Below are 18179 nucleotides of genomic sequence, written 5' to 3'. Positions count from 1 at the left end.
TGAAGAAAGTGTTATTATTAATAAATCAATTAACAGCGTTATAGGAAATAAAATGTAGGGATTCATGTAAACACATGTAATTAATTACATTTGTTTACATGAATCCCATAATTGTTTTCTTTTGGTTTGCATCCACATACTTTATTTATATTTATTTATTTTCTCTTTTTTATATCCACATTTTTTTAATATCATCTGCGGATTTTTGATATTATTTATTCCTCTTTTGTTGTTGTTTATTTGGTCGTACTTTTTATTTCTTAATTTATACATTTTTTTTGTTATTTACCTCATTTGTTTCTGGCACTTATGGGCCTCCATACATCTGCCTGATCAACACATTTTAATGAGTATATATTCAGTTCAACACTTTAAACAAAGACACTGGCTGCACTTTTAGCTTGTGTGTGTGTGTGTGTGTGTGTGTGTGTGTGTGTGTGTGTGTGTGTGTGTGTGTGTGTGTGTGTGTGTGTGTGTGTGTGTGTGTGTGTGTGTGTGAGACAAACAGCTGCAGTGTCATGTGACCTCTTGTGTGTTTGTCACACTGTGTCCTTGTTTACATCCTTTCATTTTTACACGTGAAATGAAAGACCCTTTCCTGACGTTCATGAAACCCTGTTAAACACATTCAAACCCGGGGAGAGAGGGCGGGGCATTTATAGTTCATATATTTTTCTTTTGCTGATCTTTGCATTTTGTTTATTAACACTTTGTATTCAGCTGTTTGTAATTATTTGTACTCTGTATGGTTTGTATGCTGGTTGTTTTGGCTCCTAAGACTTATGTTTACTTCAGGAGCACAGTGACATCACTACACAGTGTACCTGATAGGCTAAGGGGCGGGACATCTCTAAGCAGCTGACCAATCAGAGCAGACTGGGCTCTGGTTTCAGGCAGAGGGTGAAAAGAGGAGCTGAAGTGACACCTCTCTTTCACCGCTGATAATCACAGGTGAGACTTCAGGTGAGACTTCACTCAGGTGAGACTTCAGGTGAGACTTCTCTCAGGTGAGACTTCACTCAGGTGAGACTTCTCTCAGATGAGACTTCTCTCAGGCGAGACTTTAGATGAGACTTCTCTCAGATGAGACTTCAGGTGAGACTTCTCTCAGGTGAGACTTCTCTCAGGTGAGACTTCACTCAGGTGAGACTTCAGGTGAGACTGCTCTCAGGTGAGACTTCACTCAGGTGAGACTTCTCTCAGCTGAGACTTCACTCAGGTGAGACTTCATGTGAGACTTCTCTCAGGTGAGACTTCACTCAGGTGAGACTTCATGTGAGACTTCAGGTGAAACTTCTCTCAGGTGAGACTTCACTCAAGTGAGACTTCAGATGAGACTTCTCTCAGTTGAGACTTCAGGTGAGACTTCTCTCAGGTGAGACTTCACTCAGGTGAGACTTTTCTCAAGTGAGACTTCAGATGAGACTTCTCTCAGTTGAGACTTCAGGTGAGACTTCTCTCAGGTGAGACTTCACTCAGGTGAGACTTCATGTGAGACTTCAGTGGACTTCTCAGGTGAGACTTCATGTGAGACTTCTCTCAGGTGAGACTTCTCTCAGGTGAGACTTCATGTGAGACTTCTCTCATGTGAGACTTCACTCAGGTGAGACTTCTCTCAGGTGAGACTTCACTCAGGTGAGACTTCACTCAGGTGAGACTTCAGGTTAGACTTCTCTCAGGTGAGACTTCACTCAGGTGAGACTTCTCTCAGGTGAGACTTCACTCAGGTGAGACTTCAGGTGAGACTTCTCTCAGGTGAGACTTCACTCAGGTGAGACTTCTCTCAGATGACACTTCTCTCAGGTGAGACTTTAGATGAGACTTCACTCAGGTGAGACTTCAGGTGAGACTTCTCTCAGGTGAGACTTCACTCAGGTGAGACTTCTCTCAGATGAGACTTCTCTCAGGCGAGACTTTAGATGAGACTTCTCTCAGATGAGACTTCAGGTGAGACTTCTCTCAGGTGAGACTTCTCTCAGGTGAGACTTCACTCAGGTGAGACTTCAGGTGAGACTGCTCTCAGGTGAGACTTCTCTCATGGAGACTTCACTCAGGTGAGACTTCAGGTGAGACTTCTCTCAGGTGAGACTTCACTCAGGTGAGACTTCATGTGAGACTTCAGGTGAAACTTCTCTCAGGTGAGACTTCACTCAGGTGAGACTTTTCTCAAGTGAGACTTCAGATGAGACTTCTCTCAGTTGAGACTTCAGGTGAGACTTCTCTCAGGTGAGACTTCTCTCAGGTGAGACTTCACTCAGGTGAGACTTTTCTCAAGTGAGACTTCAGATGAGACTTCTCTCAGGTGAAACTTCTCTCAGGTGAGACTTCACTCAGGTGAGACTTTTCTCAAGTGAGACTTCAGATGAGACTTCTCTCAGTTGAGACTTCAGGTGAAACTTCTCTCAGGTGAGACTTCACTCAGGTGAGACTTTTCTCAAGTGAGACTTCAGATGAGACTTCTCTCAGTTGAGACTTCATGTGAGACTTCTTTCAGGTGAGACTTCTCTCAGGTGAGACTTCTCTCAGGTGAGACTTCATGTGAGACTTCTCTCATGTGAGACTTCACTCAGGTGAGACTTCACTCAGGTGAGACTTCTCTCAGGTGAGACATCACTCAGGTGAGACTTCACTCAGGTGAGACTCCAGGTTACACTTCTCTCAGGTGAGACTTCACTCAGGTGAGACTTCAGGTGAGACTTCACTCAGGTGAGACTTCTCTCAGGTGAGACTTCAGGTGAGACTTCTCTCAGGTGAGACTTCACTCAGGTGAGACTTCATGTGAGACTTCAGGTGAAACTTCTCTCAGGTGAGACTTCAGGTGAGACTTCACTCAGGTGAGACTTCTCTCAGGTGAGACTTCACTTAGGTGAGACTTCATGTGAGACTTCTCTCAGGTGAGACTTCTCTCAGGTGAGACTTCATGTGAGACTTCTCTCAGGTGAGACTTCATGTGAGACTTCTCTCAGGTGAGACTTCACTCAGGTGAGACTTCAGGTTACACTTCTCTCAGGTGAGACTTCAGGTGAGACTTCTCTCAGGTGAGACTTCACTCAGGTGAGACTTCTCTCAGATGACACTTCTCTCAGGTGAGACTTTAGATGAGACTTCTCTCAGATGAGACTTCAGGTGAGACTTCTCTCAGGTGAGACTTCAGGTGAGACTTCTCTCAGGTGAGACTTCATGTGAGACTTCTCTCAGGTGAGACTTCACTCAGGTGAGACTTCAGGTGAAACTTCTCTCAAGTGAGACTTCATGTGACTTTTCTCAGGTGAGACTTCAGGTGAGACTTCTCTCAGGTGAGACTTCAGGTGAGACTTCTCTCAGGTGAGACTTCTCTCAGGTGAGACTTCACTTAGGTGAGACTTCACTTAGGTGAGACTTCTCTCAGGTGAGACTTCATGTGAGACTTCTCTCAGGTGAGACTTCAGGTGAGACTTCTCTCAGGTGAGACTTCACTTAGGTGAGACTTCACTCATGTGAGACTTCTCTCAGGTGAGACTTCATGTGAGACTTCTCTCAGGTGAGACTTCAGGTGAGACTTCTCTCAGGTGAGACTTCATGTGAGACTTCTCTCAGGTGAGACTTCAGGTGAGACTTCTCTCAGGTGAGACTTCATGTGAGACTTCTCTCAGGTGAGACTTCATGTGAGACTTCTCTCAGGTGAGACTTCAGGTGAGACTTCACTCAGGTGAGACTTCTCTCAGGTGAGACTTCACTCAGGTGAGGCTTCACTCAGGTGAGACTTCAGGTGAGACTTCTCTCAGGTGAGACTTCTCTCAGGTGAGACTTCACTCAGGTGAGGCTTCACTCAGGTGAGACTTCAGGTTAGACTTCTCTCAGGTGAGACTTCACTCAGGTGAGACTTCATGTGAGACTTCTCTCAGGTGAGACTTCACTCAGGTGAGACTTCATGTGAGACTTCAGGTGAAACGTCTCTCAGGTGAGATTTCACTCAGGTGAGACTTCATGTGAGACTTTTCTCAGGTGAGACTTCAGGTGAGACTTCTCTCAGTTGAGACTTCAGGTGAGACTTCTCTCAGGTGAGACTTCAGGTGAGACTTCTCTCAGGTGAGACTTCTCTCAGGTGAGACTTCAGGTGAGACTTCTCTCAGGTGAGACTTCTGTCAGGTGAGACTTCAGATGAGACTTCTCTCAGTTGAGACTTCAGGTGAAACTTCTCTCAGGTGAGACTTCACTCAGGTGAGACTTTTCTCAAGTGAGACTTCAGATGAGACTTCTCTCAGTTGAGACTTCATGTGAGACTTCTCTCAGGTGAGATTTCACTCGGTGAGACTTCATGTGAGACTTTTCTCAGGTGAGACTTCAGGTGAGATTCTCTCAGTTGAGACTTCAGGTGAGACTTCTCTCAGGTGAGACTTCAGTGAGACTTCTCTCAGGTGAGCTTCTCTCAGGTGAGACTTCAGGTGAGACTTCTCTCAGTTGAGACTTCAGGTGAGACTTCTCTCAGGTGAGACTTCAGGTGAGACTTCTCTCAGGTGAGACTTCTCTCAGGTGAGACTTCGGTGAGACTTCAGGTGAGACTTCTCTCAGGTGAGATTCTCTCAGGTGAGACTTCAGGTGAGACTTCTCTCAGGTGAGACTTCTGTCAGGTGAGACTTCAGATGAGACTTCTCTCAGTGAGACTCAGGTGAGACTTCTTTAGGTGAGACTTTTCAGGTGAGACTTCTTCAGGTGAAACTTCTCTCAGGTGAGACTTCACTCAGGTGAGACTTTTCTCAAGTGAGACTTCAGATGAGACTTCTCTCAGTTGAGACTTCATGTGAGACTTCTTTCAGGTGAGACTTCTCTCAGGTGAGACTTCTCTCAGGTGAGACTTCTTTCAGGTGAGACTTCTCTCAGGTGAGACTTCTCTCAGGTGAGACTTCATGTGAGACTTCTCTCATGTGAGACTTCACTCAGGTGAGACTTCACTCAGGTGAGACTTCTCTCAGGTGAGACATCACTCAGGTGAGACTTCACTCAGGTGAGACTCCAGGTTACACTTCTCTCAGGTGAGACTTCACTCAGGTGAGACTTCAGGTGAGACTTCACTCAGGTGAGACTTCTCTCAGGTGAGACTTCTCTCAGGTGAGACTTCTCTCAGGTGAGACTTCACTCAGGTGAGACTTCATGTGAGACTTCAGGTGAAACTTCTCTCAGGTGAGACTTCACTCAGGTGAGACTTCATGTGAGACTTTTCTCAGGTGAGACTTCAGATGAGACTTCTCTCAGTTGAGACTTCAGGTGAGACTTCTCTCAGGTGAGACTTCACTCAGGTGAGACTTCAGGTGAGACTTCACTCAGGTGAGACTTCTCTCAGGTGAGACTTCTCTCAGGTGAGACTTCACTCAGGTGAGACTTCATGTGAGACTTCAGGTGAAACTTCTCTCAGGTGAGACTTCACTCAGGTGAGACTTCATGTGAGACTTTTCTCAGGTGAGACTTCAGATGAGACTTCTCTCAGTTGAGACTTCAGGTGAGACTTCTCTCAGGTGAGACTTCTCTCAGGTGAGACTTCACTTAGGTGAGACTTCAGGTGAGACTTCTCTCAGGTGAGACTTCATGTGAGACTTCTCTCAGGTGAGACTTCATGTGAGACTTCTCTCAGGTGAGACTTCATGTGAGACTTCTCTCAGGTGAGACTTCACTCAGGTGAGACTTCAGGTTACACTTCTCTCAGGTGAGACTTCACTCAGGTGAGACTTCTCTCAGATGACACTTCTCTCAGGTGAGACTTTAGATGAGACTTCTCTCAGATGAGACTTCAGGTGAGACTTCTCTCAGGTGAGACTTCAGGTGAGACTTCTCTCAGGTGAGACTTCATGTGAGACTTCTCTCAGGTGAGACTTCACTCAGGTGAGACTTCATGTGAGACTTCAGGTGAAACTTCTCTCAGGTGAGACTTCATGTGACTTTTCTCAGGTGAGACTTCAGGTGAGACTTCTCTCAGGTGAGACTTCAGGTGAGACTTCTCTCAGGTGAGACTTCTCTCAGGTGAGACTTCACTTAGGTGAGACTTCACTCATGTGAGACTTCTCTCAGGTGAGACTTCATGTGAGACTTCTCTCAGGTGAGACTTCAGGTGAGACTTCTCTCAGGTGAGACTTCATGTGAGACTTCTCTCAGGTGAGACTTCAGGTGAGACTTCTCTCAGGTGAGACTTCATGTGAGACTTCTCTCAGGTGAGACTTCAGGTGAGACTTCTCTCAGGTGAGACTTCACTCAGGTGAGACTTCTCTCAGGTGAGACTTCACTCAGGTGAGACTTCACTCAGGTGAGACTTCAGGTTAGACTTCTCTCAGGTGAGACTTCACTCAGGTGAGACTTCATGTGAGACTTCTCTCAGGTGAGACTTCACTCAGGTGAGACTTCATGTGAGACTTCAGGTGAAACGTCTCTCAGGTGAGATTTCACTCAGGTGAGACTTCATGTGAGACTTTTCTCAGGTGAGACTTCAGGTGAGACTTCTCTCAGTTGAGACTTCAGGTGAGACTTCTCTCAGGTGAGACTTCAGGTGAGACTTCTCTCAGGTGAGACTTCTCTCAGGTGAGACTTCTCTCAGGTGAGACTTCAGGTGAGACTTCTCTCAGGTGAGACTTCAGGTGAGACTTCTCTCAGTTGAGACTTCATGTGAGACTTCTCTCAGGTGAGACTTCTCTCAGGTGAGACTTCTCTCATGTGAGACTTCAGGTTAGACTTCTCTCAGGTGAGACTTCAGGTGAGACTTCTCTCAGGTGAGACTTCTCTCAGATGAGACTTCAGGTGAGACTTCTCTCAGGTGAGACTTCTCTCAGGTGAGACTTCTGTCAGTTGAGACTTCATGTGAGACTTCTCTCAGGTGAGACTTCAGGTTAGACTTCTCTCAGGTGAGACTTCAGGTGAGACTTCTCTCAGGTGAGACTTCTCTCAGGTGAGACTTCAGGTGAGACTTCACTCAGATGAGACTTCAGGTGAGACTTTACTCAGGTGAGACTTCTCTCAGTTGAGACTTCTCACAGGTGAGACTTCAGATGAGACTTCTCTCAGGTGAGACTTCATATGAGACTTCTCTCAGGTGAGACTTCATATGAGACTTCTCTCGGGTGAGACTTCAGGTGAGACTTCTCTCAGGTGAACTCTCATTAACAACAGCTGTTCGGGCTCTCGTTTCTACTTCCTGTGGCTAAAGTCCACCTTTCTCACGCTCTGCCTCTCACAGGTATACCCTCTCACACCTGCACAGGTTCTTCAGCTCATTAGGATTAACAAACAAAATCAAATATTGAATTAGAAATAGAAAAAGCGTTTAGAGTAAATGGAAACAAATCTAGAGATATTCTGTTGGTTAATCAACCAGGTCCGAACCAAGAGACGCTGAAGAACCAAAATAAAAGCAGCCGGAGAAGAAACGCTTTCATTGGTCTCACTTTTACTGACGAGGCAACGATTCACAGAAAACATGAAACTGAGGTTAAGGAACGATTAGAATACAATGTCGACAGCTGGTTCACACGCTCATCTCTTCAGGAGACCAGGTCCTCCGAAGGGTTGGTGGATCTGGAGAGACTTCCCATAGAGGAAACTTTCAGAACTGGTCCCAGGCCCTCAGGAGTCTTCGGGTCCTACAAAGGAGTCCTGAAGTCTCCAAAGGTTTGGCCAACTCTGGAGATGGTTCCAGAGTTCCTGAATCTGGAGGAGGGTGAGGACACCGACACTCGAGAAGCAAAGGGTTTGTAGATTAGAGAAGGTGTGAAGTGTTCCTGAGTCCTTCAAAGAGTTCCTGCATCTGCAGGTCTGGAGGTTCTTCACAGACCGGATGGAATCAGAGGAAGATCCTCTGCAGGTCTGGAGGTTCTTCAGAGACCGGATGGAGTCAGAGGAAGATCCTCTGCAGGTCTGGAGGTTCTTCACAGACCGGATGGAGTCAGAGGAAGATCCTCTGCAGGTCTGGAGGTTCTTCACAGACCGGATGGAATCAGAGGAAGATCCTCTGCAGGTCTGGAGGTTCTTCAGAGACCGGATGGAGTCAGAGGAAGATCCTCTGCAGGTCTGGAGGTTCTTCAGAGACCGGATGGAGTCAGAGGAAGATCCTCTGCAGGTCTGGAGGTTCTTCACAGACCGGATGGAGTCAGAGGAAGATCCTCTGCAGGTCTGGAGGTACTTCACAGACCGGATGGAGTCAGAGGAAGATCCTCTGCAGGTCTGGAGGTTCTTCACAGACCGGATGGAGTCAGAGGAAGATCCTCTGCAGGTCTAGAGGTTCTTCACAGACCGGATGGAGTCAGAGGAAGATCTTCTGCAGGTCTGGAGGTTCTTCAGAGACCGGATGGAGTCAGAGGAAGATCCTCTGCAGGTCTGGAGGTTCTTCAGAGACCGGATGGAGTCAGAGGAAGATCCTCTGCAGGTCTGGAGGTTCTTCACAGACCGGATGGAGTCAGAGGAAGATCCTCTGCAGGTCTGGAGGTTCTTCACAGACCGGATGGAGTCAGAGGAAGATCCTCTGCAGGTCTGGAGGTTCTTCACAGACCGGATGGAGTCAGAGGAAGATCCTCTGCAGGTCTGGAGGTTCTTCACAGACCGGATGGAGTCAGAGGAAGATCCTCTGCAGGTCTGGAGGTTCTTCAGAGACCGGATGGAGTCCGGCAGGTTTTTAGGTCTGTCACTGCAGGAATGTTTTCTGGAGTCCGGAGGAATATCTCCAGTCTGATGGGGGTTCAGGGACTCTGTGTTTCCAGGACAGTTCCTGATCTTCAGATCTGGTCCCGATCCGCTGCAGAGACGTCGGTCTCCGAGGCGCTCTCGGTCTCGATGAGGCGGGCGACCCCGGAGCGGGTGGAGTACCTGAAGATGAAGGCCTTCATGAGGTGGTAGCGGTAGGTCCTGTGCAGGCCGTACAGGACGGGGTTCAGGCAGCAGTGCAGCATGGAAAGGCACTGGCTCACCTGCAGCGCCACCCACAGGAAGTCCTCCAACCTGCAGCTGAAGGGCAGCACCGGCGCCGCCAGGTCCAGCAGCAGGACCACGTGCAGCGGCAGCCAGCACACCACGAACACCACCGTGTAGCTCAGCACCACGCGCCGGCTGACCCCGCGGGCCGGGTCCGAGCCGGGGGGCAGCGCCGCCGCCAGCGCCAGGTAGGAAGCGGCGATGACGGGGAACGGGATCAGGAAGCCGAGGACCGTGAAGCTCAGCTGGACCCCCACCATCATCTCCCGGGAAGGGAAGACCGGGCGACACACAGCGCCGTCGTGATGCACCGACGCCACCGCCTGCGGATAGCACAAATTATCATCAGAACCAGAACTGCTTTGGTCCCTCCGAGGAGAACCAGAGACAGGAACCAGAACACTCACCTGCAGGAAGTAGGTCTCTGGCACTGCGGCCGCCAGCGCCAGCAGCCAGACCGCGGCGCAGACGAGTCTCCGCAGTGGCTCCCTGCTGTGCCCCCCGGGGGGCCGCGTAGCAGACAAGTACCAGTCCAGGCTCATGCAGGCCAGGAATAGGATGCTGCTGAACAGGTTGACGCTGAACACCAGGTGCGTGAGTTTGCACAGCGCCTCTCCGAATGGCCAGCGTCCGGCCCGCAGCAGCGAGCTGACCGACACCGGCAGCGTCGCCACCGCAACCAGGTCCGCCGCCGCCAGCTGCAGCACGAACAGGTCCGCGCACTTCCTGTCCGACCGCAGGGTCACCCAGACCACCAGGGCATTGGAGGTGGTCCCGACGAGGAAGATGAAGACGTAGAGCACGCAGAGGACGCGCAGGAGGCCGGCGTGTCCCACGGCGCCCGAACACACCGTGGCATCGACCCAGGTCAGGTTGTGGATGCTCAGGTTCAGATCCTTCAGCTCCTCCCACTGATCCAGGAGGTCCAGCAGGTCCGCAGAGCTCAGAGACATCCTGCCAGGTGAAGGGGAACCTGCAGAACCCCAGGGAGCAGAATATATTCAGAGGTAATAAAGAAGGAATAATTCTGTACGAAAGTTTTAATATTTAAATACAAAAGTTATTTTACTTTAATAAATAAAAATCAGTAATATGTTGAAGAATATTTGTACCTGATAAATAAAATAAAAAGCTTTAACATTTAAATAGAACAACTTCAAAAATACAGCAAAGATTTATAATAAATAACAGGAATTTGTATTTATTTAAAGTATTTCTGCTGCAGAAATCTGACGAGACCTCTTCCTTCTCAATATTAAACCCTGCTGTCATCCTCCATTAGAGCCCACACACACACACACACACAGCAGATGGACGGATGTACGGAGGTCAGAGGACATTCATTTAGAAACACATTGAAGTGACAGGAAACTCTGACAATGGTGTGTGTGTGTGTGTGTGTGTGTGTGTGTGTGTGTGTGTGTGTGTGTGTGTGTGTGTGTGTGTGTGTGTGTGTGTGTGTGTGTGTGTGTGTGTGTGTGTGTGTGTGTGTGTGTGTGTGTGTGTGTGTGTGTATGTGTGTGTGTGTCAGATCAATACTTGGCCTTCAGTTCAGTTGAAGTTCACACTGATCGGATCTTAAAACACCAACAAAGAAGAAGCTGTTCTGACTTCCTGTTTCCATATTTGGTCGACAGAAAACATTTAAAATAAAATAAAATCTAAATGTTTCGGGTTTCCCCTCCACCAAACATCCCATAATGCAAGAAGAAGAGACTGCCGACCGGCCATTGAGACCTCTGAGCATGTGAGGAGGAGGAGGAGGAGCAGGAGGAGCAGGAGGAACAAAGGCAGAGGACTTTATTGAAACTCTGCAGGACGCTTTAAAGCCAGAGGTCACGACCTTCAGAATAAGAGTTTACTGCTGCGTCGACACAAAGAGATAATTAGGGTTTCAGAGAGACGGAGACCTGCAGGAGGAGTAAAGCTCTGAAATCTAAACTAAAAGATGCTCTAAAACACCTGAGCTGAACTCTGAGGCTCAGGGATGAATAAAAACGCAAACCCAAGAATAAAAACATCTGTAAAGATCATAAAATAAAGCGGAAAGTAAACCCTGCTGACTTTCAGGGTTACGCTAATGAGCTCGTGCATACAGAGCTCTCATTCAATGCTAAACCCAGAGTCTCCTGAACGCACCATCACTGTAAAGCACTTAAAGAGCCATAAAATGCACCGTCAAACTTGCTGTAAAACCTGGGATTATTTAATCTAAAAACACATCAAAATAAACTGATATAGAATAACACGATAGCTGCTTTAACTTGGCTCACACTTCTGCCACCAGAACAATAAATACAAGTTGATTTCACGACCTTTATGGGATGTTTGGTGGAGGGAAAGCATGCCGAAAACATGCTGTAATGTAACATTTAATGGTTGCTTTTTTGTGAAAACATAAAATAACTAGAGAAGTTTAAAGGAAATCTGGATAGACACTTGGAAATGCAGGAATTTGCTCCATAAAACATTAATATATTCTAATTAAAGTACTACAAACTGGTTATAACCAATGTATTAATACTATTATAGAACAAACTCGAAGCCTGCTTTACTTCGGCTCACATGTCACACACAATAACAATGAATAGAAGTTGATTGAAGACTTTAAATTGCAGGGATTTGCTCCAAAAGATACGATGCGAACTGAGATCCTATTGAAGCGCTGTTTAAAACCCGTACATTATAAGTTATATCCGTATTTAAGTAATACAAACTGGTTGTAACACATATATTAATACATTTAGAATAAACCTGATGCCTGCTTTAATTCGGCTCACTTTGTATTCACCAATAAAGGATGTTTCCATGTTATATTTCAGTTTTTAGATCCGGGTAAAAGATGCGCTACAGACATCTTTTACTATGGAGGGGCGTTCAGTGACACCTCACACTGAGGCATAAAGGTTCAGATTTCCCACATATTATGGGATGCTTGGTGGAAGAAGAATAAGCGGAATACACTAGATGAGGTTATTATAAATAATAACATGTGGAAAAGTCAAATTAGATAACATGCATTTATCTGAAAGAGGAAACTGTAAAATAATCTATTTTCTAAACGGAGTCTGGTTGAAGTCTTTATAGACGAATCGTGTTTCCATGCATAATCTCTGGAAATAAAGACAAAATTGGTTAATTGTTTCACTATTTAAAGATTGTAAACACTTACAGGTGAAGGTGCAGTTTCTCGGGGTGTTCGCAGCTCCTCAGGCCGGGTCAGAGTGTCGCTGCTCCGGGAGAGAAGCTGATGAAGAGGCGGTCCTCCCACAGACAGCCTGTAGTTCTTTTTGCTGTCCACCAAAGGGCGCCAGTACCCCCCCACAAAGCTCCTGAAGAGGGATCACCATTCAAAAAGACACATGTTAAAATTGCGTAATAATAAATCTAAACAAAGAAAAAAATATATACAGTTTTTATAAATAATGAAAATGAAATTAACATAATATTAATGATGATCTGATTTAAACTCGTAACTAACGTCCAATACCGTGGATAATAATAGAGTTTAGGGGAAATAAAAACGTGAAAGACACATATGTAATAATTGGGAATTAATACATTAAATCCAAACACTACAAAAATAAATAATCAGAAATAAATATACTAAATATAAATCTAACTTAAATTCTTCACAAAATAATAATAACATAATAAAATAAAATTAACTATTACTACTATTTTAGGTAAGTACATTTAGTATTGAAAAAATATATATAATCGTATTTAATATAAAAAGGCTGATAAATAATACCAAAATATTTAATTAAGATAATAAAATTAGATTAAAACATGTTTTAAAGGGTCTGCAGCTCAGCGTGTAGTTCCTAGGACTGATCCAGCAGTGGAGGGATAACAATTCTCTGCATCAAAATTAAAATAAGAAAAGGCAATACAAAATGTACAGAATAAAAGGGTTTGAGGTAAAAATTTGACAAATAAATACATTGAATGAATAACAAACTTTGTATTGTATATCATGTTTGTGTATACATTTAAATTTAAAATTAAATATAATAAATGAATAAAAATAGTTGCCTCTTTTTTGTTCGTGTATTTATATTTTCAAATTGTCATTTCTTTGTTTATATCCCCTTCATTCTTTCCGCGTGTCCTCCACAGTAACTGGGCAGTAATAAGGACCCACATGCTCTCCAGCAGGCGGCGGTAATGCACCTAAGAGCTGTTGGCCAACTTCAATTTAAACAACAGAAGAAGACGCTGTAAACATGGTTAGCTTTTAGCTCACGTTTAGCTCATTCTTTCAGCTTTATTTCAGACTTAAAATCAAACAGGACGCGTTTGACTGAAAGGCAGTAATGGGTGAGTGTTGAAGAAGTCTTTTAGTCTTTTTAATGAACTGTGATCATCATTAAAAACATCTGTGGGGCTGTCAGAAAATGTTAGCCACCTAGCTCAACCGATGCTAATGAAGCTCAAAGTGAAAAACTAACATTTGTTAACTAAAGTTAGCTTTAGAAGAGGTGGGTAATTAATATACAGCATCTTAATATATATGATAAAGCAGTAGTACTTACTCTTTAACTCGGTATATGTATAATATATTATCTCTGTTGAATTAGGTAAGAAACTAGAGATTGACTATAATTTCCCCAGGAATAAACAGGAACTTCAGAGGAAATGTGCAGAGTTTTACTGTTAATTACCAGAAATATAAAAGAAATCCAGACAAAAAAATAAATAAACCCCTGTTTTTTCTCCACAGCCTCGCCCCCCACCATCTCCACCCTGCGCCTCCTCCTCCCCCCACTCCGCCTGCTGACAGCCGCCATGTGGCAGGTTGCCCAGCAACAGAGTGTGCAGCATTATGGGATGCTGGAGGACTTTGTCTCCGTGGTGACCGAGGCAGTCCCTCAGCTGCTGACGGACAGGCAGAGGAGGCTGCTGCTGCTGGCGCTCAGAGCTAAGGTACTGAACATATAACATGTGTAACTACCAGTCTCCAGGTGAGGGGGGTCCCTGTTAATATGTTACACCTGTCCCCCCCAGGTGACCCTCAGCAACCCCCAGACCCACCTGGACAAACTCTGCTCCGAGGACACGGTCAGTTTTAATATGTTTCACACATCACACAGAGCTGGAAACTCCGGAGTACCAACAGAACATCCGGGGGGGGTCCAGATGTTCCCCCGTCTTTATTTACTGTCAGCTACCCAGGAAACATCCATCGAAACTCTACAGAAATATCAAAGAAATCCACAAATGAATATAATAACAACAAAACCATGAGTGGATCGAGACATGTGACCTGCATGCAGTGCAGTCTGGGATACGTGGTCTGAAAGGACGTGTTATCAGAGCTGATTGAATGATATTACTGTGTCTCTCAGGCGGATGAAGACACGTCCTGTCTGCTGTCTCTGCGGAGTCCTGACAACAGACAGCTCCTCCTGCAGGTCAGAGTTCGAGCTACAACTACATGAACTACAAGAACTACAACCTGTTTAACGCTCTTCTTTGGCGGTGTTACAGGAAGTGTTCGACCACAGCTTCGACTCCGCCCTCCAGGAGCTCATCTCCGACTTCCTGTCCCGGACGGAGCAGCTGTTTCCTGTGCCCGACTTCAAACAGGTAAGACTATCACCTGCGTTCACATGAGGAGCAGGTGCTCCCCCAGTTCCCATGATGCACTGGGGGATGTAAGCAGGAGGTGTCGCTGTTATGCCTGTCGTGTTGCAGGCAGCCTGCTGGCTCGCTGCTGCCCCCAGGGGTCTGGAGGAGGGCCTGCAGGAGGCGGAGCACCTGAGGGAACTGCTGACCCATCATAGCTGTCGGCTGGGGAAAGCCACCACCACAGGTAAAACCACACCTGTGATTATGACTGCTCGTGTTCCCTTTCATTCATGTTTTTATTTAAAGGTATTGACTGGAAATCTAACGCTAAATCAATATTTAGATTTTTATTCTAAAACTTTATCAATGTTTCACAAAAGTGACCAGAAATTAAGAAATATTTTCAATAAATAAAAAAGTGAATTTTATAATTTATTATGATATTAAATGTTGTCTGCGACCTCCCCCCCCCCCCCCCCCAGTGAGTCAGGACACGGAGAACGTGCTCCTCACAGCGTGGTCCCACCCCCTCCTCAACAAACCAACCAATCAGGAGCCTCTTCCAGCTGACATCCAATCAGAAGCTCACCCAGATGTCCTTTCGGATCCTGTCCCTGATGTCCAATCAGAAGCTGTCCCTGACGTCCAATCAGAGCCGGTGTCTGAGGAGCAGCAGGTGAAGGTGGAGGTGGTTGTGCTGACGGAGGATCAGGAGGAGACTGTGATTGGTCACGGCGAGGAGCAGGAAGCGTCCAATGAGAGCTCAGCAGGTGGAGGGGACACATGGGACGTCACACCTGTGATTGTCGAGGTGCACAGGTGAGACCCTGATGGCTGCTCAGATCTCACACTCTCTCTCCTCACACCCCTCACTCTGTCTCTGTCTCTGTCAGGCTGAAGGACTCACCTGGAGACTGTGCCGGTCAATCAGAGGACAGAGGTGAGACACACACACACACTCACACACACTCTGATGGACAGCCTCTAACTCCGCCTCCTCTCCACAGCTGGCCAATCAGACCAGAGCTCTGAGGCCCCGGCTAACAGTGGTTACAGAGTGTCCCGCGCTCAGAGGGTCGCACACAGGTGTCCTCAGTGTGGGAAGTGCTTCATCTACAGGTCCCAGGTAAGCTGACTCCCAACACGTCCACACACACACACTAACAACAACAACAAAAACAACAACAACAACAATAGTAAAGATTAATGGTGGATTTGTAAATGAGTCCCATAATGATCCTCCGGCAGGTGATCCGTCACCTGAGCACCAACAAGTCGTGCGGCGCTGCGCTGTCGACAATGCAGGCCCCGCCCCCCGCAGCAGAGCCCCTCCCCCCAGGCCCCCCCCCTGCCCGCTCTCACTCCTGCTTCCAGTGCAGCGCCTCCTTCAGGACGCAGGCGGAGCTACGCAGCCACCAGAGCAGCCACCGCGCCCGCCCGCTGTTCTCCTGCTCGTCCTGCCCGCAGAGCTTCAGCCACCTGTCCAGCCTCACCGCACACACACTCACACACACGCAGCGGGGGGGTCACTTCAGCTGCCCCACTTGCAGCCGAGGGTTCCCCACCGCCCGGCAGTGTGACACCCACCGGCTGCAGCACCACCCCCCCACCCTCACCTGCTCCGTCTGCCAGCAGGGCTTCAGCTCCCAGACCCGCCTCCTGAGGCACCAGCAGACCCACTCAGCCGAGGGGGCGGAGCTCCAGTTCAGCTGCCGCTTCTGCGAGCTCACCTTCCCAGGTAATGTGGAATCTGTATATATATATATATATACATATGTATATGTATATATATATAATATACATATGCCCTAACCCTAACTGTATACTATAGAGATATTATCCTGATTCTAATATGTACCTGCCAGGTGTGACCCAGCTGCGAATCCACCAGCGCTCCCACACGTCCCGCCCCTTCCCCTGCGACCTGTGCAGTAAGGCGTTCGGCACCGCGGCCGGGCTGCAGTCTCACCGGGCCGGGCACGGGGCGGAGCGGCGCTTCCTGTGCCCTCAGTGCGGGAAGCGCTTCAAGACACGGGACGGGCTGGAGGGTCACCTGAGGACTCACAGCGGGGAAAGACCCTTCCGCTGCCCCTACTGCCCCAAGGACTTCACAGCGCTCGCTGGCCTCAACGTGCACGTGCGCCGCCACACTGGGGAGCGCCCGTACGTGTGCACGGTGTGCGGGAAGGGCTGGCCGTCCGGAGGAGACCTACAGAAGCACATGAGGATGCACACGGGCGAGCGGCCTTACCGCTGCCAGGAGTGCGGGAAGGGCTTCTCCATCTCCTGTCACCTGACGGAGCACCGGCGCATCCACACAGGTGAGAATAGGAACCTGAGTGTTACGCAGTGATGTCATCGTGTTCCTGAACAGAGGATCCAGTGGTTGTTTTTGTTATGGTCTGTATGAACACACCTGCCGTGTCCCTTCCTGTTTGTGTCCCTTCCTGTTTGTGTGACTTCCTGTTTGTGTGACTTCCTGTTTGTGTGACTTCCTGTTTGTGTCCCTTCCTGTTTGTGTCCCTTTCTGTTTGTGTCCCTTTCTGTTTGTGTCCCTTCCTGTTTGTGTGACTTCCTGTTTGTGTCCCTTCCTGTTTGTGTCCCTTCCTGTTTGTGTCCCTTCCTTTTTGTGTGACTTCCTGTTTGTGTCCCTTCCTGTTTGTCCCTTCCTGTTTGTGTCCCTTCCTGTTTGTGTCCCTTCCTTTTTGTGTCCCTTCCTGTTTGTGTCCCTTCCTGTTTGTGTCCCTTCCTGTTTGTGTCCCTTTCTGTTTGTGTCCCTTCCTGTTTGTGTGACTTCCTGTTTGTGTCCCTTCCTGTTTGTGTCCCTTCCTTTTTGTGTGACTTCCTGTTTGTGTCCCTTCCTGTTTGTCCCTTCCTGTTTGTGTCCCTTCCTGTTTGTGTCCCTTCCTTTTTGTGTCCCTTCCTGTTTGTGTCCCTTCCTGTTTGTGTCCCTTCCTGATTGTGTGACTTCCTGTTTGTGTGACTTCCTGTTTGTGTCCCTTCCTGTTTGTGTCCCTTCCTGTTTGTGTCCCTTCCTGATTGTGTGACTTCCTGTTTGTGTCCCTTCCTGTTTGTGTCCCTTCCTGTTTGTGTGACTTCCTGTTTGTGTCCCTTCCTGTTTGTGTGACTTCCTGTTTGTGTCCCTTCCTGTTTGTGTCCCTTCCTGTTTGTGTCCCTTCCTGTTTGTGTCCCTTCCTGTTTGTGTCCCTTCCTGTTTGTGTGACTTCCTGTTTGTGTGACTTCCTGTTTGTGTCCCTTCCTGTCCCCAGGTGAGCGTCCCTTCTCGTGTCCTCAATGCGGGAAGTGTCTGCGCAGGAAGTTCGACCTGCAGAAGCACCTGCTGTCCCACAGCAACGTCAGACCCTACGCCTGCTCCACCTGCAGCAAGAGCTACACCAGGAAGACACACCTGAACAGACACCTGCTCACACACACCTGAACAGACACCTGCTCACACACACCTGAACAGACACCTGCTCACACACACCTGAACAGACACCTGCTCACACACACCTGAACAGACACCTGCTCACACACACCTGAACACACACCTGCTCACACACACCTGAACAGACACCTGCTCACACACACCTGAACAGACACCTGCTCACACACACCTCAACAGACACCTGCTCACACACACCTCAACAGACACCTGCTCACACACTCACAGACCTGCT

General features: G+C 47.6%; 2 protein-coding genes across 2 annotated transcripts; one reads left to right on the top strand and one right to left on the bottom strand.

Moving 5' to 3' along the window:
- Window positions 1-7976: 7976 nt before the first annotated feature.
- LOC134860646 (atypical chemokine receptor 3-like) lies at window positions 7977-14390 on the bottom strand. The gene is made up of 4 exons (XM_063877418.1): window positions 13963-14390; window positions 12098-12257; window positions 9333-9898; window positions 7977-9248 (listed from the first exon to the last, which is right to left on the bottom strand). Exons 3-4 carry the CDS (start codon window positions 9876-9878, stop codon window positions 8730-8732), a joined length of 1065 nt encoding a protein of 354 aa, XP_063733488.1. The 5' UTR covers window positions 9879-9898; window positions 12098-12257; window positions 13963-14390; the 3' UTR covers window positions 7977-8729.
- On the top strand, window positions 13135-18160 carry LOC134860645 (zinc finger protein ZFMSA12A-like). Its single transcript, XM_063877417.1, has 12 exons — window positions 13135-13248; window positions 13652-13854; window positions 13936-13989; window positions 14277-14342; window positions 14419-14517; window positions 14626-14743; window positions 14982-15318; window positions 15393-15439; window positions 15507-15625; window positions 15748-16237; window positions 16365-16820; window positions 17769-18160. The coding sequence occupies exons 1-12, from the start codon at window positions 13245-13247 to the stop codon at window positions 17936-17938; spliced, it is 2163 nt and encodes a 720-aa protein (XP_063733487.1). The 5' UTR covers window positions 13135-13244; the 3' UTR covers window positions 17939-18160.
- The last annotated feature ends 19 nt before the right edge of the window (window positions 18161-18179 follow it).

Source organism: Eleginops maclovinus, chromosome 24 (assembly GCF_036324505.1).
Source record: "Eleginops maclovinus isolate JMC-PN-2008 ecotype Puerto Natales chromosome 24, JC_Emac_rtc_rv5, whole genome shotgun sequence".
Taxonomy (NCBI): Eukaryota; Metazoa; Chordata; class Actinopteri; order Perciformes; family Eleginopidae; genus Eleginops; species Eleginops maclovinus.
The sequence above is the reverse complement of the archived record's forward strand: the minus strand, read 5'-3'. Positions and strand labels throughout refer to the sequence as shown.

What these genes read in the sequence shown, in the direction of transcription:
- LOC134860645 (XM_063877417.1), top strand. An exon ending in TGCTGGCGCTCAGAGCTAAG is followed by an intron (nt 13,855 to 13,935) that starts GTACTGAACATA and finishes TGTCCCCCCCAG; the next exon opens with GTGACCCTCAGCAACCCCCA. An exon ending in GCTTCATCTACAGGTCCCAG is followed by an intron (nt 15,626 to 15,747) that starts GTAAGCTGACTC and finishes ATCCTCCGGCAG; the next exon opens with GTGATCCGTCACCTGAGCAC.
- LOC134860646 (XM_063877418.1), bottom strand. Translation starts at nt 9,878, where the DNA reads ATGTCTCTGAGCTCTGCGGACCTGCTGGACCTCCTGGATCAGTGGGAG. An exon ending in CAGAGACCTACTTCCTGCAG is followed by an intron (nt 9,249 to 9,332) that starts GTGAGTGTTCTG and finishes TGCTATCCGCAG; the next exon opens with GCGGTGGCGTCGGTGCATCA.